At 50.8% G+C, this 26,707-nt stretch overlaps 1 protein-coding gene across 2 annotated transcripts in view; it reads right to left on the reverse strand.

Annotated features, from left to right (window-relative positions):
- Positions 1-26,707, reverse strand: part of zbtb7b (zinc finger and BTB domain containing 7B) — a 47,971-nt gene that overhangs the window by 4,494 nt on the left and 16,770 nt on the right. For both annotated transcript variants that reach the window (XM_084335758.1, XM_084335757.1), the window contains exon 3: positions 3,364-4,487. In XM_084335758.1, the coding sequence (XP_084191884.1) occupies positions 3,364-4,481 (1,118 nt within the window). In that variant the 5' untranslated portion in view covers positions 4,482-4,487. The remainder of the gene's footprint in view (positions 1-3,363; positions 4,488-26,707) is intronic.

Raw genomic sequence — 26,707 nt, forward strand, 5'->3', positions numbered from 1 at the left:
AGAGCGATCAGAGAACATGTCAGAGAGGATAGAAGACAGGATGGTAGAGAAGGAGAGAGCGATCAGAGAACATGTCGGAGGATAGAAGACAGGATGGTGGAGAAGGAGAGAGCGATCAGAGAACATGAGTCAGAGGATAGAAGACAGGATGGTGGAGAAGGAGAGAGCGATCAGAGAACATGTTGTCAGAGGATAGAAGACAGGATGGTGGAGAAGGAGAGAGCGATCAGAGAACATGTCAGAGGATAGAAGACAGGATGGTAGAGAAGGAGAGAGCGATCAGAGAACATGATGTCAGAGGATAGAAGACAGGATGGTGGAGAAGGAGAGAGCGATCAGAGAACATGTCTCAGAGGATAGAAGACAGGATGGTAGAGAAGGAGAGAGCGATCAGAGAACATGATGTCAGAGGATAGAAGACAGGATGGTGGAGAAGGAGAGAGCGATCAGAGAACATGTCTCAGAGGATAGAAGACAGGATGGTAGAGAAGGAGAGAGCGATCAGAGAACATGATGTCAGAGGATAGAAGACAGGATGGTGGAGAAGGAGAGAGCGATCAGAGAACATGATGTCAGAGGATAGAAGACAGGATGGTGGAGAAGGAGAGAGCGATCAGAGAACATGTCAGAGGATAGAAGACAGGATGGTGGAGAAGGAGAGAGCGATCAGAGAACATGTCTCAGAGGATAGAAGACAGGATGGTGGAGAAGGAGAGAGCGATCAGAGAACATGTCGGAGGATAGAAGACAGGATGGTAGAGAAGGAGAGAGCGATCAGAGAACATGATGTCAGAGGATAGAAGACAGGATGGTGGAGAAGGAGAGAGAGAGCGATCAGAGAACATGTCGGAGGATAGAAGACAGGATGGTGGAGAAGGAGAGAGCGATCAGAGAACACGTCAGAGAGGATAGAAGACAGGATGGTGGAGAAGGAGAGAGCGATCAGAGAACATGTCAGAGGATAGAAGACAGGATGGTGGAGAAGGAGAGAGAGAGCGATCAGAGAACATGATGTCAGAGGATAGAAGACAGGATGGTAGAGAAGGAGAGAGCGATCAGAGAACATGTCGGAGGATAGAAGACAGGATGGTGGAGAAGGAGAGAGCGATCAGAGAACATGTCTCAGAGGATAGAAGACAGGATGGTAGAGAAGTAATTTATAATGGTAATTTATTTGATTATCATAAAAAAGTGTTTCTATACAGAGATATCGACATCGGTAACTATCGGTATCGGCCAGAACAGCAATATTAATATCGGTTATCGGTATCGGCCACAATTTTCACATCGGTGCATCACTAGTTTGTTCCTATAGGGGTCATGAATGTTCACATCATATTTTCTGTGACTGTACCAACAGCCCAGGAGAGATGCATTTGTAAATGGAAAGTTTCACCCCGATGGGGTGGTCATGAATGTGCACAGGAAATGTCATAGCAATCCAGCCATTACTTTTCAAGACGTCATGTTTGGCCTGATGGTGGTGCTAGAGGAAGGGTCATGGCGGGGTCACCGACATCAAAAGGCATCTTCCTCTAGTCTCTAGAGGTCCTAAAACATTTTGTGACTGTATGACAAACGGGGTCGGGAGATGTGCTCATTTGAAAACCATGGCCTGATGGTGACACTAGAGGAAAGGTCACGGAGTCGCCACCAAAACGGATAGGTTTCTTCCTCTTGGGGTCATGAATGTGCACAGCGTTATTTGTCGAGATATGTCCCGGGCAGTTACACACGGGACAGATCACATGACCTCCGCCAAGGCTCCACAGAGGCAAACATGCCAGGTGTAGTAAAAGAAACAAGGCAGCCCTTTACTTGAAGTAAGCAGCTATTGTGTATTTGAATGTGTTATTATAACTGTGTTTGAACCATAGAAGTTCTTGCAGGATTATAACTAGGGATGCATCGATGCAAACTACCGATACCAATTCTTAGTGCTAAACTCGTGTGCCGATCCGATCCTTCACTTTTACTGAACAGTGCAGATCAGCCCGAGGTCATTGAGTTCCAACTGGGGACAACATTATTAGTCGTGCTTCTATGTGTTAAAAGTGCAGCAAATCAAGTCACTTTGCTTTCATCTCAGGCATGTTACAGATTTCTTGCTATCAGATTTCAGGATTGGGGGAAATCTCCTATACGATACCCTATTTTAGCCTGGCATTGGACTGATATCTGATACCAGTATCAGTATCCATGCATCCCTAATTATAACATGTTATGTCTCTCCAAGGAGTGAGTAATAAATTGCCTCATTGTTGTCTGGTTATTGATACAGGGCAATAGGAACCATTATGTATGATAATAACCACATCCATGAGTTGAGGGCGGCTACGTGGCGTAGTGGGCAAGGCGCTCGCCATGAACGACGGAGACGCTGGGCTTGCCTGTTCGAGCCCAGCGCTCCACATTTGCTTTCAGTTTAGCTGGTCGTCCGTACTAATACACATTGGCCGTATTAGGGGGTGGGAAACTGATGGGTGGGGATCGGGCGTTGTGGACAGCGACTCCTACAGGTCGGTTGGTGCGCCTGCGCAGTAGAATCAGGAAGTGTCGGGGGCAGCGTGAGCCTCCCACGCGTTACTCCTCGCCAATGAGAGATCGAGCTGCGCAGGTGAAAAGATGCGACTGCTGTTACCTCAAGTACCGGAGGGGACTTGTGCTATGTATGACTTAGTCCACATTGCAGCCGGCTTGTGGGAGGCAAGAAACAGCGTCCGTGACAGGGGAGGGTTGAATTGGATGATACGAAAATTGGGATGGGAGAAAATATAGAAAATGGGAGAAAAAGTGGATAAAAAAAAAAAACCACATCCAAAAGTTATCATACATTAAAATGGTGTGTTTTACATAATGTTTAAAAAAAAAGAATGACATAGTTATATGTCCTGGAATGACATTCAGTCAAAGTTAAAGTTGGAAGTTCTTCCTTCCCTTACGGAATTTAAATGTCTGATTTAATTTCTCTATGATTCATGTTTGATTCACGTAACTTGTTTTTAACTGATTGCACTGCACATTGTTTTATCTTGTTGTTCACTCAGCAGTTCTGTAAATGAGGTGGCCTCACCTCAGCGCTCACCCGAGTATAAATAAAGGTTTCAATCAATCAATATCAAGCATATTATAAAGGCATAATGGAACCCGTTTTAGGTGTTAGGTTTCAAAACCTAAATATCTAAAGTTTGTAAATTGAAGTATGGCTTACATTCATAGCTAAAGGCATTCTAGATTGGGTCATATATCACTCTCAAGAGATTAGCTTTACAACTGCAAATACATGGGCTGGCCAAACATAAAAAGATAAAACAGACTTAAGTGGTTCTTCATTGCAAGGGTTAATAGTCGAGGCTTCTCTACCTGGTGAAACGGACGCCGCAGGCAGAGCACTGGAAGGGCTTCTCTCCAGTGTGTGTCCTCATGTGCCGGGGCAGTTTGCCCGCTCCGTGGATGATCTTCTGGCAGACGGGGCACTGCTGGGGCGTCTGCGGCTTCCTCCTCCTGCCCAACGCCTCCCCTGGCAGCACCCCCCCTCGCTCAGCCACAGAGGCTGGTATGGAGGTGGCTCCAACCAGCACCCCGTCGTTCCCAAAGCCCTCCATCTCCTCGTCCTCCGAGAACCTCTCGTCTGAGGGAGGGGGAGGAGGGCGGCGGGCCGCCAGGGTGGCCTCCTGCGGCCAGTGCACCCCTCCGTTCAACGTGGCTCCCCTCCCTGGACCCCGGACCCCCCTGGGACCCCCGTTCTGCCCGGCCTTGTGGTGATGATGCAGCTCCTCCTGCTCTGGGCTGGGGGGCTGCGTGGAGAGCGGCGAGTGGACGGCGTCGTGTGCGGGTGAAGGACGACACACCGGAGGCGACGGCGATGGATTCACAGCGGCGTGATGGTGATGAGACAGCGGTTGATGGTGCGCCGCCACGGACCCGATTCTCTTCACCTTTTTTCTGGACGTTTTCCTCCGGGACCCCGTGTCTGCCCCGCACTCTCCTTCCGCCATCCTCTGCCGCTCCGCGTGGCGCGCCCTCTCCTCCGCCGCCGCCACCTCCCCCTCCGTCTCCCCCGTCTCCCCCAGAATGTCTCTGCACGCGTCGGCCACGCACTGGATGCCCAGCAGCTGGGCTCCTCGCAGCACCTCCCTCATGCCGGAGCTGCGGATGGTCAGGGTGGCCGTGTAGGCAAACTCGAGCAGGGCGTCCAGGGCGTCAGGCGACACACAGTCCAGCTGGCACACGCTGAAGCCTCCTCCTCCTCCTCCTCCCTCTCCGGCATCCCCCCCCCCTCCCTCTGCTCCAAACAGCCGGCGGAAGTAGAGGCTGACGGCGGCCATGACGGAGCGGTGGGTGGGGTAGCGTGCCCCGCGGGAGGTCAGGGTGAGGTCGCACAGGAGCCCCGCCCTCCTCTGGTCATTGAGGCGGGACAAGAGCTCGCTGCTATGCTCCGGGAATGGGATGCCAATCAGACCGTCCTCTCCTGGAGACATCGCCACCTATAGGAGGAACAGCAAGGGAGTAGTCAGACACAGCACAGTGGTAGCCTAAAGGGGGACAAGCTGTAGCCTAAAGGGGGACAAGCTGTAGCCTAAAGGGGGACAAGCTGTAGCCTAAAGGGGGAGACAAGCTGTAGCCTAAAGGGGGAGACAAGCTGTAGCCTAAAGGGGGACAAGCTGTAGCCTAAAGGGGGACAAGCTGTAGCCTAAAGGGTGACAAGCTGTAGCCTAAAGGGGGACAAGCTGTAGCCTAAAGGGGGACAAGCTGTAGCCTAAAGGGTGACAAGCTGTAGCCTAAAGGGGGAGACAAGCTGTAGCCTAAAGGGAGACAAGCTGTAGCCTAAAGGGGGACAAGCTGTAGCCTAAAGGGAGACAAGCTGTAGCCTAAAGGGAGACAAGCTGTAGCCTAAAGGGGGACAAGCTGTAGCCTAAAGGGGGACAAGCTGTAGCCTAAAGGGTGAGACAAGCTGTAGCCTAAAGGGGGACAAGCTGTAGCCTAAAGGGTGAGACAAGCTGTAGCCTAAAGGGAGACAAGCTGTAGCCTAAAGGGGGACAAGCTGTAGCCTAAAGGGGGAGACAAGCTGTAGCCTAAAGGGGGAGACAAGCTGTAGCCTAAAGGGGGAGACAAGCTGTAGCCTAAAGGGGGTGACAAGCTGTAGCCTAAAGGGGGAGACAAGCTGTAGCCTAAAGGGGGAGACAAGCTGTAGCCTAAAGGGAGACAAGCTGTAGCCTAAAGGGTGACAAGCTGTAGCCTAAAGGGGGACAAGCTGTAGCCTAAAGGGGGACAAGCTGTAGCCTAAAGGGGGACAAGCTGTAGCCTAAAGGGAGACAAGCTGTAGCCTAAAGGGGGACAAGCTGTAGCCTAAAGGGGGACAAGCTGTAGCCTAAAGGGGGACAAGCTGTAGCCTAAAGGGGGAGACAAGCTGTAGCCTAAAGGGGGAGACAAGCTGTAGCCTAAAGGGGGACAAGCTGTAGCCTAAAGGGGGACAAGCTGTAGCCTAAAGGGTGACAAGCTGTAGCCTAAAGGGGGACAAGCTGTAGCCTAAAGGGGGACAAGCTGTAGCCTAAAGGGTGACAAGCTGTAGCCTAAAGGGGGAGACAAGCTGTAGCCTAAAGGGAGACAAGCTGTAGCCTAAAGGGGGACAAGCTGTAGCCTAAAGGGGGACAAGCTGTAGCCTAAAGGGGGACAAGCTGTAGCCTAAAGGGGGACAAGCTGTAGCCTAAAGGGTGAGACAAGCTGTAGCCTAAAGGGTGAGACAAGCTGTAGCCTAAAGGGAGACAAGCTGTAGCCTAAAGGGGGACAAGCTGTAGCCTAAAGGGGGAGACAAGCTGTAGCCTAAAGGGGGAGACAAGCTGTAGCCTAAAGGGGGAGACAAGCTGTAGCCTAAAGGGGGAGACAAGCTGTAGCCTAAAGGGGGAGACAAGCTGTAGCCTAAAGGGGGTGACAAGCTGTAGCCTAAAGGGGGAGACAAGCTGTAGCCTAAAGGGGGAGACAAGCTGTAGCCTAAAGGGAGACAAGCTGTAGCCTAAAGGGTGACAAGCTGTAGCCTAAAGGGGGACAAGCTGTAGCCTAAAGGGGGACAAGCTGTAGCCTAAAGGGGGACAAGCTGTAGCCTAAAGGGAGACAAGCTGTAGCCTAAAGGGGGACAAGCTGTAGCCTAAAGGGGGACAAGCTGTAGCCTAAAGGGGGACAAGCTGTAGCCTAAAGGGGGAGACAAGCTGTAGCCTAAAGGGGGAGACAAGCTGTAGCCTAAAGGGGGACAAGCTGTAGCCTAAAGGGGGACAAGCTGTAGCCTAAAGGGTGACAAGCTGTAGCCTAAAGGGGGACAAGCTGTAGCCTAAAGGGGGACAAGCTGTAGCCTAAAGGGTGACAAGCTGTAGCCTAAAGGGGGAGACAAGCTGTAGCCTAAAGGGAGACAAGCTGTAGCCTAAAGGGGGACAAGCTGTAGCCTAAAGGGAGACAAGCTGTAGCCTAAAGGGAGACAAGCTGTAGCCTAAAGGGGGACAAGCTGTAGCCTAAAGGGGGAGACAAGCTGTAGCCTAAAGGGGGAGACAAGCTGTAGCCTAAAGGGGGACAAGCTGTAGCCTAAAGGGTGAGACAAGCTGTAGCCTAAAGGGGGACAAGCTGTAGCCTAAAGGGTGAGACAAGCTGTAGCCTAAAGGGAGACAAGCTGTAGCCTAAAGGGGGACAAGCTGTAGCCTAAAGGGGGAGACAAGCTGTAGCCTAAAGGGGGAGACAAGCTGTAGCCTAAAGGGGGAGACAAGCTGTAGCCTAAAGGGGGTGACAAGCTGTAGCCTAAAGGGGGAGACAAGCTGTAGCCTAAAGGGGGAGACAAGCTGTAGCCTAAAGGGAGACAAGCTGTAGCCTAAAGGGTGACAAGCTGTAGCCTAAAGGGAGACAAGCTGTAGCCTAAAGGGAGACAAGCTGTAGCCTAAAGGGGGACAAGCTGTAGCCTAAAGGGTGACAAGCTGTAGCCTAAAGGGGGAGACAAGCTGTAGCCTAAAGGGGGACAAGCTGTAGCCTAAAGGGGGACAAGCTGTAGCCTAAAGGGGGAGACAAGCTGTAGCCTAAAGGGAGACAAGCTGTAGCCTAAAGGGGGACAAGCTGTAGCCTAAAGGGGGACAAGCTGTAGCCTAAAGGGGGACAAGCTGTAGCCTAAAGGGAGACAAGCTGTAGCCTAAAGGGGGACAAGCTGTAGCCTAAAGGGAGACAAGCTGTAGCCTAAAGGGGGAGACAAGCTGTAGCCTAAAGGGGGACAAGCTGTAGCCTAAAGGGGGACAAGCTGTAGCCTAAAGGGAGACAAGCTGTAGCCTAAAGGGGGACAAGCTGTAGCCTAAAGGGGGACAAGCTGTAGCCTAAAGGGAGACAAGCTGTAGCCTAAAGGGGGACAAGCTGTAGCCTAAAGGGGGACAAGCTGTAGCCTAAAGGGGGACAAGCTGTAGCCTAAAGGGGGAGACAAGCTGTAGCCTAAAGGGGGAGACAAGCTGTAGCCTAAAGGGGGAGACAAGCTGTAGCCTAAAGGGGGACAAGCTGTAGCCTAAAGGGGGACAAGCTGTAGCCTAAAGGGTGACAAGCTGTAGCCTAAAGGGGGAGACAAGCTGTAGCCTAAAGGGGGACAAGCTGTAGCCTAAAGGGGGAGACAAGCTGTAGCCTAAAGGGGGAGACAAGCTGTAGCCTAAAGGGGGAGACAAGCTGTAGCCTAAAGGGAGACAAGCTGTAGCCTAAAGGGAGACAAGCTGTAGCCTAAAGGGGGAGACAAGCTGTAGCCTAAAGGGGGAGACAAGCTGTAGCCTAAAGGGGGAGACAAGCTGTACCCTTTTGCTGTAGCCTAAAGGGAGACAAGCTGTAGCCTAAAGGGGGACAAGCTGTAGCCTAAAGGGGGACAAGCTGTAGCCTAAAGGGAGACAAGCTGTAGCCTAAAGGGAGAGACAAGCTGTAGCCTAAAGGGGGACAAGCTGTAGCCTAAAGGGGAAGACAAGCTGTAGCCTAAAGGGAGACAAGCTGTAGCCTAAAGGGGGAGACAAGCTGTAGCCTAAAGGGGGAGACAAGCTGTAGCCTAAAGGGGGAGACAAGCTGTAGCCTAAAGGGGGAGACAAGCTGTAGCCTAAAGGGAGACAAGCTGTAGCCTAAAGGGGGAGACAAGCTGTAGCCTAAAGGGGGACAAGCTGTAGCCTAAAGGGGGAGACAAGCTGTAGCCTAAAGGGAGAGACAAGCTGTAGCCTAAAGGGTGACAAGCTGTAGCCTAAAGGGAGACAAGCTGTAGCCTAAAGGGAGACAAGCTGTAGCCTAAAGGGGGACAAGCTGTAGCCTAAAGGGAGACAAGCTGTAGCCTAAAGGGAGAGACAAGCTGTAGCCTAAAGGGAGACAAGCTGTAGCCTAAAGGGAGAGACAAGCTGTAGCCTAAAGGGGGACAAGCTGTAGCCTAAAGGGGGAGACAAGCTGTAGCCTAAAGGGAGACAAGCTGTAGCCTAAAGGGGGAGACAAGCTGTAGCCTAAAGGGGGAGACAAGCTGTAGCCTAAAGGGGGAGACAAGCTGTAGCCTAAAGGGAGACAAGCTGTAGCCTAAAGGGAGACAAGCTGTAGCCTAAAGGGAGACAAGCTGTAGCCTAAAGGGAGACAAGCTGTAGCCTAAAGGGGGACAAGCTGTAGCCTAAAGGGAGACAAGCTGTAGCCTAAAGGGAGAGACAAGCTGTAGCCTAAAGGGAGACAAGCTGTAGCCTAAAGGGAGAGACAAGCTGTAGCCTAAAGGGGGACAAGCTGTAGCCTAAAGGGGGAGACAAGCTGTAGCCTAAAGGGAGAGACAAGCTGTAGCCTAAAGGGGGACAAGCTGTAGCCTAAAGGGGGAGACAAGCTGTAGCCTAAAGGGGGACAAGCTGTAGCCTAAAGGGGGACAAGCTGTAGCCTAAAGGGGGAGACAAGCTGTAGCCTAAAGGGGGACAAGCTGTAGCCTAAAGGGAGACAAGCTGTAGCCTAAAGGGGGAGACAAGCTGTAGCCTAAAGGGAGACAAGCTGTAGCCTAAAGGGAGACAAGCTGTAGCCTAAAGGGAGACAAGCTGTAGCCTAAAGGGAGACAAGCTGTAGCCTAAAGGGAGACAAGCTGTAGCCTAAAGGGAGACAAGCTGTAGCCTAAAGGGAGAGACAAGCTGTAGCCTAAAGGGGGACAAGCTGTAGCCTAAAGGGAGAGACAAGCTGTAGCCTAAAGGGGGACAAGCTGTAGCCTAAAGGGGGAGACAAGCTGTAGCCTAAAGGGAGACAAGCTGTAGCCTAAAGGGAGACAAGCTGTAGCCTAAAGGGAGACAAGCTGTAGCCTAAAGGGGGACAAGCTGTAGCCTAAAGGGGGACAAGCTGTAGCCTAAAGGGGGAGACAAGCTGTAGCCTAAAGGGGGACAAGCTGTAGCCTAAAGGGGGACAAGCTGTAGCCTAAAGGGGGAGACAAGCTGTAGCCTAAAGGGGGACAAGCTGTAGCCTAAAGGGGGACAAGCTGTAGCCTAAAGGGGGACAAGCTGTAGCCTAAAGGGGGACAAGCTGTAGCCTAAAGGGAGACAAGCTGTAGCCTAAAGGGGGAGACAAGCTGTAGCCTAAAGGGGGACAAGCTGTAGCCTAAAGGGGGACAAGCTGTAGCCTAAAGGGGGACAAGCTGTAGCCTAAAGGGAGAGACAAGCTGTAGCCTAAAGGGGGACAAGCTGTAGCCTAAAGGGAGACAAGCTGTAGCCTAAAGGGGGAGACAAGCTGTAGCCTAAAGGGGGACAAGCTGTAGCCTAAAGGGGGAGACAAGCTGTAGCCTAAAGGGGGAGACAAGCTGTAGCCTAAAGGGTGACAAGCTGTAGCCTAAAGGGGGAGACAAGCTGTAGCCTAAAGGGGGACAAGCTGTAGCCTAAAGGGAGACAAGCTGTAGCCTAAAGGGGGAGACAAGCTGTAGCCTAAAGGGAGACAAGCTGTAGCCTAAAGGGAGACAAGCTGTAGCCTAAAGGGAGACAAGCTGTAGCCTAAAGGGAGACAAGCTGTAGCCTAAAGGGAGACAAGCTGTAGCCTAAAGGGAGACAAGCTGTAGCCTAAAGGGAGACAAGCTGTAGCCTAAAGGGAGAGACAAGCTGTAGCCTAAAGGGGGACAAGCTGTAGCCTAAAGGGGGAGACAAGCTGTAGCCTAAAGGGGGACAAGCTGTAGCCTAAAGGGGGACAAGCTGTAGCCTAAAGGGAGACAAGCTGTAGCCTAAAGGGGGAGACAAGCTGTAGCCTAAAGGGGGACAAGCTGTAGCCTAAAGGGGGACAAGCTGTAGCCTAAAGGGAGACAAGCTGTAGCCTAAAGGGGGACAAGCTGTAGCCTAAAGGGTGACAAGCTGTAGCCTAAAGGGAGACAAGCTGTAGCCTAAAGGGGGAGACAAGCTGTAGCCTAAAGGGAGACAAGCTGTAGCCTAAAGGGGGACAAGCTGTAGCCTAAAGGGGGAGACAAGCTGTAGCCTAAAGGGAGACAAGCTGTAGCCTAAAGGGGGAGACAAGCTGTAGCCTAAAGGGAGACAAGCTGTAGCCTAAAGGGGGACAAGCTGTAGCCTAAAGGGGGAGACAAGCTGTAGCCTAAAGGGAGACAAGCTGTAGCCTAAAGGGGGAGACAAGCTGTAGCCTAAAGGGGGAGACAAGCTGTAGCCTAAAGGGGGAGACAAGCTGTAGCCTAAAGGGGGACAAGCTGTAGCCTAAAGGGTGACAAGCTGTAGCCTAAAGGGGGAGACAAGCTGTAGCCTAAAGGGAGACAAGCTGTAGCCTAAAGGGAGACAAGCTGTAGCCTAAAGGGAGACAAGCTGTAGCCTAAAGGGGGAGACAAGCTGTAGCCTAAAGGGGGACAAGCTGTAGCCTAAAGGGGGAGACAAGCTGTAGCCTAAAGGGAGACAAGCTGTAGCCTAAAGGGGGACAAGCTGTAGCCTAAAGGGGGACAAGCTGTAGCCTAAAGGGGGAGACAAGCTGTAGCCTAAAGGGGGACAAGCTGTAGCCTAAAGGGAGACAAGCTGTAGCCTAAAGGGGGACAAGCTGTAGCCTAAAGGGGGAGACAAGCTGTAGCCTAAAGGGTGACAAGCTGTAGCCTAAAGGGGGACAAGCTGTAGCCTAAAGGGGGAGACAAGCTGTAGCCTAAAGGGGGACAAGCTGTAGCCTAAAGGGGGAGACAAGCTGTAGCCTAAAGGGGGACAAGCTGTAGCCTAAAGGGAGACAAGCTGTAGCCTAAAGGGGGAGACAAGCTGTAGCCTAAAGGGGGACAAGCTGTAGCCTAAAGGGGGAGACAAGCTGTAGCCTAAAGGGAGACAAGCTGTAGCCTAAAGGGAGACAAGCTGTAGCCTAAAGGGAGACAAGCTGTAGCCTAAAGGGGGACAAGCTGTAGCCTAAAGGGGGACAAGCTGTAGCCTAAAGGGGGACAAGCTGTAGCCTAAAGGGAGACAAGCTGTAGCCTAAAGGGGGAGACAAGCTGTAGCCTAAAGGGTGACAAGCTGTAGCCTAAAGGGGGACAAGCTGTAGCCTAAAGGGGGAGACAAGCTGTAGCCTAAAGGGGGACAAGCTGTAGCCTAAAGGGGGAGACAAGCTGTAGCCTAAAGGGGGACAAGCTGTAGCCTAAAGGGAGACAAGCTGTAGCCTAAAGGGGGACAAGCTGTAGCCTAAAGGGAGACAAGCTGTAGCCTAAAGGGAGACAAGCTGTAGCCTAAAGGAGGACAAGCTGTAGCCTAAAGGGGGACAAGCTGTAGCCTAAAGGGAGACAAGCTGTAGCCTAAAGGGGGACAAGCTGTAGCCTAAAGGGAGACAAGCTGTAGCCTAAAGGGAGACAAGCTGTAGCCTAAAGGGGGACAAGCTGTAGCCTAAAGGGGGACAAGCTGTAGCCTAAAGGGGGAGACAAGCTGTAGCCTAAAGGGGGAGACAAGCTGTAGCCTAAAGGGGGAGACAAGCTGTAGCCTAAAGGGGGACAAGCTGTAGCCTAAAGGGGGACAAGCTGTAGCCTAAAGGGTGACAAGCTGTAGCCTAAAGGGGGAGACAAGCTGTAGCCTAAAGGGAGACAAGCTGTAGCCTAAAGGGGGAGACAAGCTGTAGCCTAAAGGGGGACAAGCTGTAGCCTAAAGGGGGAGACAAGCTGTAGCCTAAAGGGGGAGACAAGCTGTAGCCCAAAGGGGGACAAGCTGTAGCCTAAAGGGGGACAAGCTGTAGCCTAAAGGGTGACAAGCTGTAGCCTAAAGGGGGAGACAAGCTGTAGCCTAAAGGGGGAGACAAGCTGTAGCCTAAAGGGAGACAAGCTGTAGCCTAAAGGGGGACAAGCTGTAGCCTAAAGGGGGACAAGCTGTAGCCTAAAGGGGGAGACAAGCTGTAGCCTAAAGGGGGACAAGCTGTAGCCTAAAGGGGGAGACAAGCTGTAGCCTAAAGGGGGAGACAAGCTGTAGCCTAAAGGGGGACAAGCTGTAGCCTAAAGGGGGAGACAAGCTGTAGCCTAAAGGGGGACAAGCTGTAGCCTAAAGGGGGAGACAAGCTGTAGCCTAAAGGGAGACAAGCTGTAGCCTAAAGGGGGACAAGCTGTAGCCTAAAGGGGGAGACAAGCTGTAGCCTAAAGGGGGACAAGCTGTAGCCTAAAGGGGGACAAGCTGTAGCTTGTTAGAGACACAGGCTTGTGACCGGTGGGTTGCTGGATTGAATCCCCAGATCAGCAGGGAAATGTAGGAGGGGAAGTTAAATAATTAGCTCTCCCTTCCCTCAACAACTACAGTTGAAGTGCCCTTGAGCAAGGCAATTCAGTAGAGCTGCTCAGTAGCCAACGGTAGGAGACTGTGCTTGTGCCGAGTGACTCAATGTGTTTAACCGAAGCAGGATGTTCTGCGGTTACATTTCATTGAGTTTGATAGCAGGAAACGGGGCTCTTCTATGTTCAAAATCACAAGAGTGAAATAAGACTTTTACGGTTCCCGAGAGCGAGTGTCTGACTGACGTCTGGAACTACAGAGGCAGGTAGGCGGCTTATGTGCGGAGGAAACAAATTGACGTTAGCGTGACCGACACCAGGAGTCCTGCTTCACGTGAGGGACAGTTTTAACAGGGGCTTAGCTCCCTCTCTTCCCCCTTATCCTCCCCTCCCCACTGCCTTGCCCTTTCACCCCAGATTACTAAATCGGGGAGGAGGCGATTTTGGCTGGCAAGCTGGCGGTGGGGGTCAGAGAGGGTGGACGACTGGGACAGAGCCTAGGGAGTCAAAATGAAAGAGAGAGAGAGGAAGTTACTGGGGAAGAAGGAAATGATGGGAACGAGAGCTAAAACGAGGCGATGCTGCGATGTGGGGGGGAAGGGGCAGGGGTTGGGGGAGGGGAAGGGCACGGGGTTAATCTGCATGTGAGTCCTTTATAGCATTAGCCATTTGATTGAAATACCTGGAGACGAAACTGGGAGGGACAAAGGTGATGTGAGGTGAAAATTAGAGAGAGAAAGGGGGGGGGGGTTGAGAGAATGAGAAAAGGGGGAAGGGATGAGCTACAAGAGGTAGGGGGGGGGAGAATGAGGAAGAACGAATGGTACGAGATTACATTATGTTGATCACACAGGTTGATGGTAGAGTCAATAGGCATTAGGTGTGGAAAGGGTCACCTACAGACAATAACTAGTGACATTATCTTGTAGCACTATATTACGACACATAAAGACAATAACTAGTGACATTGTCTCGTATAATTGTATTATGTCACATACAGACAATAACTAGTGACATTGTCTCGTATAATTGTATTATGTCACATACAGACAATAACTAGTGACATTGTCTTGTACCACTGTATTAAATCACATATAGACAATAGTATTACATCACATACAGACAATAACTAATGACATTGTCTTGTACCACTGTATTACATCACATACAGACAGTAACTAGTGAAATCGTCTCACTGTATGACATCAACATTGTGTTTTTTGGTACCATCGAAGACATTCCACAAGTTAACCCATTGTTTAAATAGAAGGCTATTGTAATGGGAAATATTAAAGGACAAAACGATGAGCCGTTTATATAAATCATTCCGAGTCGTTATTAAAAATAGAAACAGTTTATGTCATCTGTGGCCACAAAATGAAAGTTCAGTTTACAGTCGGAGACGACATGTGTTCACACACTGAATCTGACCGGCAAAGTGACCAAGAGCTCTGGTCAGACGTACATTAAATACACAGTAACATAACAACAGATATGATGATGAAAGTAAATAAAAATGGTTCCCAGTTAGGGGAAGTAATAATAACCTTGTTTTGGCTGGCTGGGGGGGAGATGTCGGCACCTTGGAGTCTCTCATAATGAATTGTAAGTAAGGGTGCAACTAGCACCGTGCAATCCATTCTTTGTGGATCTAGCCCACAGTGACACTCCTTTATCTCCCCATGCGCCCACCCTGCCAGTACACCCGACCTGCTCAACAATATCTCCTCCACACCTGAGCAGACCTGATTTTCCACAAACAACCGCCTCCCCCGATTCCCCCCTCCCTCCTGTTTCTTCTCCCTCCCATAGCAACCGGCAGCCCCCCCTGGCCATCCAATAATAGTTTTCACATAGCACCCAGAGGGCGCTGCACAGCGACGGCACATTCACCTGACTAACCTGCTCACAAACATACCCTTAATAAATACACACACACACACGAGAACAGAGACAAACGCACATGCGCGTGCACACACACACACACACACACAGAGTTATAATCAGCCTGTGGTGTGTTGATCTTAATGCCGGGCTGTGTATGTAAATCACACACTGCAGACGACACTCCTCGCGTGGATTTACTTCAGTAAAAGGTTTCGTTTTGTTCAGTTAATCCAAGAGCGCCTCGCACCTCCATTCAGAGGAGCCGTCGTTACCGGCCAGGTCTCACACGCCCTGCACCCAGAACCTTCTCTCACACGCCCTGCACCCAGAACCTTCTCTCTCACGCCCTGCACCCAGAACCTTCTCTCTCACGCCCTGCACCCAGAACCTTCTCCCTCACGCCCTGCACCCAGAACCTTCTCTCACACGCCCTGCACCCAGAACCTTCTCCCTCACGCCCTGCACCCAGAACCTTCTCCCTCACGCCCTGCACCCAGAACCTTCTCCCTCACGCCCTGCACCCAGAACCTTCTCTCTCACGCCCTGCACCCAGAACCTTCTCTCTCACGCCCTGCACCCAGAACCTTCTCTCTCACGCCCTGCACCCAGAACCTTCTCTCACGCCCTGCACCCAGAACCTTCTCCCTCACGCCCTGCACCCAGAACCTTCTCTCACGCCCTGCACCCAGAACCTTCTCCCTCACGCCCTGCACCCAGAACCTTCTCCCTCACGCCCTGCACCCAGAACCTTCTCTCTCACGCCCTGCACCCAGAACCTTCTCCCTCACGCCCTGCACCCAGAACCTTCTCCCTCACGCCCTGCACCCAGAACCTTCTCCCTCACGCCCTGCACCCAGAACCTTCTCTCTCACGCCCTGCACCCAGAACCTTCTCTCTCACGCCCTGCACCCAGAACCTTCTCCCTCACGCCCTGCACCCAGAACCTTCTCCCTCACGCCCTGCACCCAGAACCTTCTCCCTCACACCCTGCACCCAGAACCTTCTCTCTCACGCCCTGCACCCAGAACCTTCTCTCACACGCCCTGCACCCAGAACCTTCTCTCTCACGCCCTGCACCCAGAACCTTCTCTCTCACGCCCTGCACCCAGAACCTTCTCCCTCACGCCCTGCACCCAGAACCTTCTCTCACACGCCCTGCACCCAGAACCTTCTCTCACACGCCCTGCACCCAGAACCTTCTCTCTCACGCCCTGCACCCAGAACCTTCTCTCTCACGCCCTGCACCCAGAACCTTCTCTCTCACGCCCTGCACCCAGAACCTTCTCTCTCACGCCCTGCACCCAGAACCTTCTCTCTCACGCCCTGCACCCAGAACCTTCTCCCTCACGCCCTGCACCCAGAACCTTCTCTCTCACGCCCTGCACCTTCTTTCTCACGCCCTGCACCCAGAACCTTCTCTCTCTCTCACCCTGCACCTTCTCTCTCTCTCACCCTGCACCTTCTCTCTCTCACCCTGCACCTTCTCTCTCTCACCCTGCACCTTCTCTCTCTCTCACCCTGCACCTTCTCTCTCTCTCACCCTGCACCTTCTCTCTCTCTCACCCTGCACCTTCTCTCTCTCTCACCCTGCACCTTCTCTCTCTCACCCTGCACCTTCTCTCTCTCTCACCCTGCACCTTCTCTCTCTCTCACCCTGCACCTTCTCTCTCTCACCCTGCACCTTCTCTCTCTCACCCTGCACCTTCTCTCTCTCACCCTGCACCTTCTCTCTCTCTCACCCTGCACCTTCTCTCTCTCACCCTGCACCTTCTCTCTCTCTCACCCTGCACCTTCTCTCTCTCACCCTGCACCTTCTCTCTCTCTCACCCTGCACCTTCTCTCTCTCTCACCCTGCACCTTCTCTCTCTCACCCTGCACCTTCTCTCTCTCACCCTGCACCTTCTCTCTCTCACCCTGCACCTTCTCTCTCTCACCCTGCACCTTCTCTCTCTCTCACCCTGCACCTTCTCTCTCTCACCCTGCACCTTCTCTCTCTCTCACCCTGCACCTTCTCTCTCTCTCACCCTGCACCTTCTCTCTCTCACCCTGCACCTTCTCTCTCTCTCACCCTGCACCTTCTCTCTCTCACCCTGCACCTTCTCTCTCTCTCACCCTGCACCTTCTCTCTCTCACCCTGCACCTTCTCTCTCTCTCACCCTGCACCTTCTCTCTCTCTCACCCTGCACCTTCTCTCTCTCACCCTGCACCTTCTCTCTCTCACCCTGCACCTTCTCTCTCTCTCACCCTGCACCTTCTCTCTCTCACCCTGCACCTTCTCTCTCTCTCACCCTGCACCTTCTCTCTCTCTCACCCTGCACCTTCTCTCTCTCTCACCCTGCACCTTCTCTCTCTCACCCTGCACCTTCTCTCTCTCTCACCCTGCACCTTCTCTCTCTCTCACCCTGCACCTTCTCTCTCTCTCACCCTGCACCTTCTCTCTCTCTCACCCTGCACCTTCTCTCTCTCTCACCCTGCACCTTCTCTCTCTCACCCTGCACCTTCTCTCTCTCTCACCCTGCACCTTCTCTCTCTCTCACCCTGCACCTTCTCTCTCACCCTGCACCTTCTCTCTCTCTCACCCTGCACCTTCTCTCTCTCTCACCCTGCACCTTCTCTCTCTCTCACCCTGCACCTTCTCTCTCTCTCACCCTGCACCTTCTCTCTCTCTCACCCTGCACCTTCTCTCTCTCTCACCCTGCACCTTCTCTCTCTCTCACCCTGCACCTTCTCTCTCTCACCCTGCACCTTCTCTCTCACCCTGCACCTTCTCTCTCTCACCCTGCACCTTCTCTCTCTCTCACCCTGCACCTTCTCTCTCTCTCACCCTGCACCTTCTCTCTCTCACCCTGCACCTTCTCTCTCACCCTGCACCTTCTCTCTCTCTCACCCTGCACCTTCTCTCTCTCTCACCCTGCACCTTCTCTCTCTCTCACCCTGCACCTTCTCTCTCTCACCCTGCACCTTCTCTCTCTCTCACCCTGCACCTTCTCTCTCTCTCACCCTGCACCTTCTCTCTCTCACCCTGCACCTTCTCTCTCTCTCACCCTGCACCTTCTCTCTCTCTCACCCTGCACCTTCTCTCTCTCTCACCCTGCACCTTCTCTCTCTCACCCTGCACCTTCTCTCTCTCACCCTGCACCTTCTCTCTCTCACCCTGCACCTTCTCTCTCTCTCACCCTGCACCTTCTCTCTCACCCTGCACCTTCTCTCTCTCTCACCCTGCACCTTCTCTCTCTCTCACCCTGCACCTTCTCTCTCTCACCCTGCACCTTCTCTCACACCCTGCAGCCTGAACCTTCTCTCACACCCTCCTCTCATCCACCTTAAATACCCCCCTCCCCCCCCCCCCGCGGCCATCCACGACGCAGAGGTCTGAAACGGGACCCTACCGTTCCCGTCTGCGTCTATTCTTTTACTAACGGATTTCCAGTTCTGCGATCCGATTGGCCACTGACGTTTCTGGTCATGTGACATGTGTGCCCAATCGCGTGACGCGCCCATTTCCGCCTCAAACAGCAGCAAACTACCTAACGCCTAGTTTATCACTGGTTAAGCTTATAGGCGACTCTTTCGAAGTTGGTTAAGGTTTGGAATCAGGGCTGGCGTTCTATCGCCCTGCTCTAAGACAAACTCTAACCTTAACCAACTTCGAAAGAGTCGCCTAAGCTTAACCGGTGGCAGAACTTGCCGTCACACGATTGGCGGGACCAGAAACGTCAGTGGCCAATCAGAGCGCAGAACGCGGAACTGGAAATCCGTTAGTAAAAGAATTCAGGCTTCCCGTCCTCATGGGCAGCAGGGGAGCCGCCACGCAGCCGGAGGGCAGGGGAGCCGCCACGCAGCCGGAGGGCAGGGGAGCCGCCACGCAGCCGGAGGGCAGGGCAGCCGCCACGCAGCCGGAGGGCAGGGGAGCCGCCACGCAGCCGGAGGGCAGGGGAGCCGCCACGCAGCCGGAGGGCAGGGGAGCCGCCACGCAGCCGGAGGGCAGGGGAGCCGCCACGCAGCCGGAGGGCAGGGGAGCCGCCACGCAGCCGGAGGGCAGGGGAGCCGCCACGCAGCCGGAGGGCGAGGCTCAGCATCCGTCATCACGGCACGTCTTTTTTTTTTTTTTTTTTAAGCGTCTTTCAAGTTCTCTCGCTCTCTTCCCCCCCGTCTTTCTATTTCCTCCTCCTCCTCTTTGGAGGTGTAACTTCCTATAAGGCCTCTCAGATCCGTACGCCGTTAATCCTTTCTCTCTTTCTTTGCAACAGTCCATTTCCCGAACACTTAGTAAAGGTGATCTCCTGAGGCCTAACAAAAATAATGGTTGGTTTCAGGTTGCCGACCGACCCTGCCGATTTAGGTGCGACCCAATATATTTTATGAGTTTAAAAAAAAAATTATATATAAAAAAAAAAAAAATCCGTTTTTTTTTTTTTTTTTAGAATAAAGTTTCATAGAAATCTTAGTCAAACATTTAGTATTATGGATATTAAACATGCTGGCAGAGTACATGCATCCATGTTGTTGTGAACATTTTAACCCTTTCACTGCCACACGACAGCCGGTTAACCCTTTCACTGTGACAATACAGAAGGTTAGCCCTTTACTATCACACAACCGACGGCGATGCTCCATCATTAGCATCATTAGCTCCGCATCCGCGGAGCTAATGATGCTAATGATGGAGCATCGCCGTCGGTTGTGTGATAGTAAAGGGCTAACCTTCTGTCGTGTGGCAGTGAAAGGGTTAATTAAATAAAGAAATTCCCTATCCATAGTCGCCGTGGGAAAGAATTATAACCAAAAAAAAAAAAAAAAAAAAAAAATTCCCTACCTACCCATGGCCAAACTGACAACCAACCTGAAACCAACTATTATTTTTGTTAGGCCTAAAGGTGATCTCCTGACGTCCCCGTCCTCCTGCGACACGCGAGCACCGGCTCAGACGACGCGGACCGACAGAGTCTCCTCTCTCCTTTCTGACCTCGTTTCCTTCACATCTTTTATGTTCATTGGAATAAACAAGTAAAACAAGTTAGGTGAACTTTCTTGGCTTTGGCGGAGAAAACAACAATAACAACAACAACCAGAAGACGCCACTCAAAACACATACAAATGATCTAACCTCATATGTTTTTTTTAGCCAATTTTAGTCAACATTTGAACCCCCATGAAAGAGCCAAAATCATATTGTTGTTCTGGGTCATAATAACTTCAACTTCAAACTACTTTATTTTCCTTTCGGAACTTCATTTGTGCTTCAGTGGTTGAAAGACAAACATACAGTCACAGTACATAGACACTCACCACTATATATATAAAAAATAGTTAAAACTACAATAAAAAGACCACGATATAAAAAAAAAACACACCAACTACATTAAAACTACAGTACTTAAAGCATGATATATTAAAAAACCATGTGGAGCAGTTCTGTATGTATATAAATAATAAATAATAGTAGTACAGGTACATAGTATGTGTCAGGTGGAAGGGGGAGTCTATATTTTAAGTAGTCCAAAGTCCTTGGGGGGGGGGGGGGGGGGGGGGGGCAGTCCGGCCTCCACCAGACCTAGGTGTTCAGCAGTCTGATGGAGGTTGGCATGAAGCTACCTAAGCCCCTTTTGTTCAGTGATGAAGCTCTGTATCGACGGCCTGAGGGCATTCGTTTGTAATGGGTGTGAAGGGTGTGTGTGTTATCTACAACTATTTGGGAGGCCTTTTTAACTGTCCGTTTCTTGTGGATGCTGCTTGAGTGGCTCCTGGTCCTTCCCAATTATCTTGCCGCTGATCTTAACGACCCTGTCGAGAGGTTTCCGGTTGATGGCACGCATCACTCCAAACCATGATGTGATGTTAAAGGACATTATCGATTCCACAAAGGAGTTGTAGAAAGCCTGCAGGATTGATGGTCGCACCTGAAGCTTCCTCATCTTCCTGAGGAAGAACAGTCGCTGTTGGCACTTAGAGTGGATGTTATCTGCGTTGGTCTTGAAGGTGAGCTTATGGTCGATGGTGGTGCCAAGATATTTATACTCCTCAACGCGCTCTATTTTCTGGCCATTTATCTCCAGAGCTGGGGGAGTTGTGGGGTCACGCCTGAAGTCCACCAGCAGTTCCTTTGTTTTGCTGGGGTTTAGGTCCAGGAAATTGTTCTTACACCACTCTGCGAACCTGTTCATTTCTCCAATGATGCGGTCATTGGAGTTGGTGGTGTCAACCATGACTGTCATCAGAGTACTTGATGAAGAGCATCTCAGGGTCTGAGCTGCTACAGTCGTCGGTGTACAGAGTGAACAGGACTGGTGAGATGACAGTTCCCTGGGGTGCCCCGGTGGATACCGTTCTGTTGGAGCTGTAGTTGCCGTTGAATCGAACAGTCTGGTGTCTATTTGTGAGGAAGGAGAGAATGAGCAGTATGAGGTGGAAGTTGACATTCATCCGGAGGAGTTTCTGTCCCATCAGATGAGGTTGCACAGTGTTGAATGCACTTGAGAAGTCCACGAATACCATCCTGACAAAGGACTTGGGCTTCTCCAGCTGTGTGTAGGTGTGATGCAGGAGGGTTATCATTGCATCATCCACACCTCTCTGCTGCTTGTATGCAAACTGGAGTGGGTCTGTGTGCTCACTAACCTCCCTCTGTAGCTGAGGTAGAATGAGCCTTTCAAAGCTCTTCATCACCAGAGATGTTAAAGCTACAGGGCGGTAGTCATTATTGCAGGTGGGGTTAGTTTTCTTAGGGACTGCCGGACTGGGCAAATGATGGAGGACTTCCATATGGTTGGTATGGAGTGTTCAGACAAGGATCGGTTAAAGAGGTTACAGAAGACCTCAGCCAGCTGCTCATGACAGACCTTCAGCAAGCGCCCACTGATGTTGTCAGGACCTGGGGCCTTGTGAGGGTTTGTTCTCTTGAGCACCCTTTCCACCTCCCTAGGGTGAAACTCTAGGTTGGTGCTAGTCGCTGCTTTACACAGGAGATTGGTGGTCAGCTCCTCCCTCTCCTGAGTGAAGGTGTGTGTATCAAACCTGCAGTAGAAGCTGTTCAGGTTATCTGCAAACTCCACACATTCCGCTGTTCTTAAATGGGACGGGGGTCTGTTGTTTTGCAGGCCAGCAAGTGTCTTGACACCTTTCCAGGCATCTCTGGCTTTGCCCTCCTGGAAGAGCCTTTCCACCTACACCCACGCACAGACACCCAGGTAGGCTCAAAATGAGAGTTAAAACTCATATTAAACCATTACCACAGAGGCTGGCTCAAACTGCTGTGGCGGCCAGCTACCGTACTTTGAAAACAAAGACAGGTTGAACTTTTTTTTTGTCCACTTTTTCTCCCATTTTCTATATTTTTCTCCCATCCCAATTTCGTATCATCCAATTCAACCCTTCCCTGTCACGGACGCTGTTTCTTGCCTCCCACAAGCCGGCTGCAATGTGGACTAAGTCATACATAGCACGAGTCCCCTCCGGTACTTGAGGTAACAGCAGTCGCATCTTTTCACCTGCGCAGCTCGATCTCTCAGTGGCGAGGAGTAACGCGTGGGAGGCTCACGCTGCCCCCGACACTTCCTGATTCTACTGCGCAGGCGCACCAACCGACCTGTAGGAGTCGCTGTCCACAACGCCCGATCCCCACCCATCAGTTTCCCACCCTCTAATACGGCCAATGTGTATTAGTACGGACGACCAGTTAAACTGAAAGCAATGTGGAGCGCTGGGCTCGAACAGGCAAGCCCAGCGTCTCCAGATTTCGTGGCGAGCGCCTTGCCCACTACGCCACGTAGCCGCCCAGACAGGTTGAACTTTATGGACTGGTGGTTATAGGATATGAAACATCATCATGAACTATGATCCTTTTCCAAACCAAAAGAAATATGCATCATCAAAATATCATGTATTTCTTTTAGTTTTTTCCATCAAAGTGGGGTGCTTCTGATGGCACTTTGAAGTGGAGTGGAGATTTGTTTGATTCATCTCCTACGCTCGTACACGGATGTAAAATAACTGCTGAAAAAAGCCGTTGAAGCGGAGTCGACAATATGAGAAAGGTCAAAATCCCACTGGAAAAAACACCACCTCTGTCTCAATGGGGTAAGTTAGGGGGCTTCATTGGTGTGTGTGTGTGTGTGTGTGTTCCTTTACCTCATAAGACTATGTTTTAAGTAGAAAGCTGTGAATTAGAATTGTAATATTACAGTACGTAAATGTGCGTGTGAGAGGGAAGTACAGGCAGCTTTACGGTGAGCATAAATACAGGAGACATGGCAACTTTTGGTGCTTTTGGTACATTCCTAACATTTCCTTTTTTAGGGGGGGGGGGGGGGTTGTCAACAAAAGGCAAAGACTGGAAACATTTGGTGAAAGAGCAAAAAAAGAGGGGGGGGTAGAGAGACAAAGAGAAAGAGAGAGAGAGGGTAGAAAGACACAGAGAAAGAGGGGGTATAGGAGGAGCGCGCAGGACACGACAGCCTGCATTAAATTTCCAGCAGAGAAGACGAAAAAAAGAAAAAGAAAAGCTGTGACGGGTGGTTGGAGGTTCTAGGGTGTTATTTTAGGCCGAATCCTTAGAAAGGGGACGTGTTCGGAAAAACGGAGAGATTCCTGTCAATTGAACGGCTGTGAGTCACTTAATAACGATGACACACCCTGAAATTAACACACACAACATTATTGCATACGGTTCATATCCCCCTTCCTCTATTCCTCTCATCTCACTTTGTTTCTGCTCGTTCACCGACCAAGTCTGCACATGTCACACGTTGTGAAAATACCACATGGCTGTCACGGCACATGGACCCACACGTTTTGATATGCGTACAGAAATAATACGTTGACACGCGCAGCGGCTCACGCAACCGTTAAGAGTAACGCTGTCAAGAGGCGCGAGAACTGCAGCGGCGTTAATCTTTTTTATGTTTTCATATTTGAATAAAATCCACTTCACCTAATAAATCCTGAACATGCTTTTCCCAAGTTTGTTCATGGAAAATAAATGAATATAGAAACTAAGTTAATAATGGCAAATAATAAATAGAGTACTGCTTTTCTGAATCCTGACTAAATGTGAGCCTAAAAAAACACTACAAACGCAGTACTTTCCATGAAAAATACTAGTATCATTTTCTGACATCCACCATTTTTTCTTTTCTTTTTTTATTCTTTGCCCTTTAATGTTATTCTATAGACGTTTCTCTTTTGCAGACTGGACTCGCCTCCCACTCTCGGGTCGACAGTTGAGTAACTCACCTCCCCTACGACAATACCTGTCGCCCGTCTGTCTGACATCTCCGCCTGGATGACGACCAACAACCTCAAACCTAAGCAAAACAGAATTGCTTCACCTGCCGGCCAAATCCTCCCCCCTGACCGACCTTTCCATCACAGTCGAGAATTCAACTGTGACTGCGTCCCCGACCGCCAAGAACCTTGGTGTTGTCCTCGATGACCAGTTGAACTTCTCTGCTCACATCGCAGCGACAACCAGAACCTGCAGATTCCTCCTGAGCAACGTCAGAAGGATCCGCCCCTTCCTGACAAAAGAAGCCACCCAACTCCTCGTCCAATCAACAGTCATCTCCCGCCTCGACTACTGCAACGCACTGCTCGCTGGCCTCCCGGCCACTGCCACCAAGCCTCTTCAACTCATTCAGAACGCAGCGGCCCGCCTGATCTCAAACCTACCGAAGTCAGCCCATGTCACCCCACTTCTCAGGCACCTGCACTGGCTCCCCATTGCCGCACGAATCCGCTTCAAGGCCCTTGACCTGGCATATCGTACAGCGAAGAGAACGGCTCCCGCCTACCTCCGGTCAATGGTCTCTAACTACACACCCTCAAGACCCCTACGCTCTGCATCTTCTGGCCGCCTCAGACCTACTCCTATCCGAGCTCCGGGAGGGTCATCAAAGAGAAGTCGCCTATTCTTCGCCGTCGACTAAAGACACACTTCTTCAATCATTATCTGAAATTAAGAAACTTTTTTTTTGTTGGTCCACTTTTTCTCCCCATTTTCTATTTTTCTCCCATCCCAATTTCGTATTATCCAATTCTTCCCTCCCCTGTCTTGACGTTGCTAGACTATGCCTCCCACTGGTCGGTTGTAGTGAGGACAGATGCCTTGCATCACGTGTCCCCTCCGGTACACGAGGAGGCAGCCTGTCGCATCTTTTCACCGCAGCAGCTCGAACTCTGTGGCGAGGAGTAACGCGTGGGAGGCTCACGCTGCCCCCGCTACTTCCTGCTTCCGCCGCACCGGCGTCACCAAACCGACCTGTAGGAGTCGCTGTGCGGGCCGGGGCTCCACTTCACTGGTCAAATTACTTACTCGTGAGTAGTACGTCCGTTGATAAAAAAAAGCAAGGTCCACAGGGTAAAGTAAAGATAGCCAAATGGTTTATTTGCAAAGTCTCTCTTTACAGAAGTGGTCCTAAATCTACTTTCCTGAATATTCCTGTCAATACTACTACAAGGTAAGAAAACTGTATTTTCCCAGTCTCCAAAGTCACAGCTGGCTCCACACAGGAAAATTCCTTAGTAGTGCGCAAGCCGTAAATCTACTTGCTGGTTTCTGACTTCAGGTCCTTGTTGAGTCCATCCTTTCGGGTCCATCCAGTCCGGTCGAAAATGTAACTGCCCCAGAGAGAGAATCGTGGCTATATATAGAGACCCAAACGTTCTAGAATGTTCGGTTATGACATCATACAGCTACATCACGAATGTTCCAGAACGTTCCATCATGATGTCACGCCAGGGTTCCAGAATGTTCTATGTTCTAGAAAGTTCTATTATGACATCGCCACAAACGTTCCAGAAGGTTCTATGTTCTAGAAAGATCTATTATGACATCACCACAACGCTCTAGAAGGTTCTAGGTTCCAGAAGGCCCTATTATGACAAATACGATGGTTCAATGACTATCTAAATCCAATCAATATTAAACCTTCACGTAATACAATAACCGAAATATATATAGCTTCGGCTCTTACAGTCGCTGTCCACAACGTCAAATCCCCACCCACCGGCTTTCCCACCCTCTAACACTTGCCAATTATGTTAGTATGAACGACCGGCCAGCCGGTAGCAACGCAGAGAGCTGGGCTCGAACCCAGCGTATCCTGCGTTAGAGGCGAGCGCCTTGCCCACTGCGCCAATCAGCCGCCCTTGAAGAATTTTTTTAAATAAAAAAATATACTAATCTACACTGTAGCACTCAACACTTTGATGAACATTGTTACTCAGCTGATAGAGTTGTACCCTTCCTGCTGTCTTGTTGTACAAAACGTATAAGTCGCTTTGGATAAAAGCGTCAGCTAAATGACTAAATGTAATGTAAATGTAATATGGCTTCCTCATCCCTCACTTTCACTACGTTCATCACCCTGTTCCTCTCAACTCTTCACAACGGGTCTTGGGAGGATTTAGTCATAGGTATAAAACGTATCGGTGATGCTTAAGATCTGTAATCATCATTATTCTCATGTACTAACTGAAGTCTCCTGGCGTGCGCCTACGGCTAGGCTCAACACATGCTGCTCAGTAGTACGGCCCAGCGTCTGAGATGAAATCAAAATTTTTGGAGGGAAATGAAATGAAAGAAAGTGGAAACGTGAAATCCAGCACAATGTCTTCAAAAGGAACACATCATGGAAAACATGCTTACCGTCGTCCCCAGAGAGAGACAAGAAGATAGATACCAGTTTCCTCTCTGTGCATCGGTAGAAAGCTAGCCTAGCATAGCACAAATGAATGGAGGCTGATATGGACCATTAGCCTAACTGTTGGCCAAAAATAACCTCTCCAAGAGTTTTAAGCTAGGCTAGTGCTCCGTATCCGCTTCCATTAATTTGTGCTAAGCTAGGCTAGCTTGCAGCCGGATAGCTTTATACCGAACACATGTGACCGATCGTATATGCGACTCGTCTGCGTTGTGTATTAATTTCGATGCCCCGAGGGAGTTTCGAACCCGGGTCGACCAGCATAGACCACTATACCAAGAGGTGAATTCACTTCTCGGTAACGTGTCCGTTTCTTTTTAAGGGGAAGCGAGTTTAACTCGCAGTACCGCTTACTGCCACAGTCACTTCACAACACACGTCCATCGTGACTGTGGATATTACTCACGGACCACCTCCGTTACACACACACAAA

This window comes from Notolepis coatsorum (assembly GCF_963971535.1).
Source record: "Notolepis coatsorum genome assembly, chromosome: 19".
NCBI classification, from domain to species: domain Eukaryota; kingdom Metazoa; phylum Chordata; class Actinopteri; order Aulopiformes; family Paralepididae; genus Notolepis; species Notolepis coatsorum.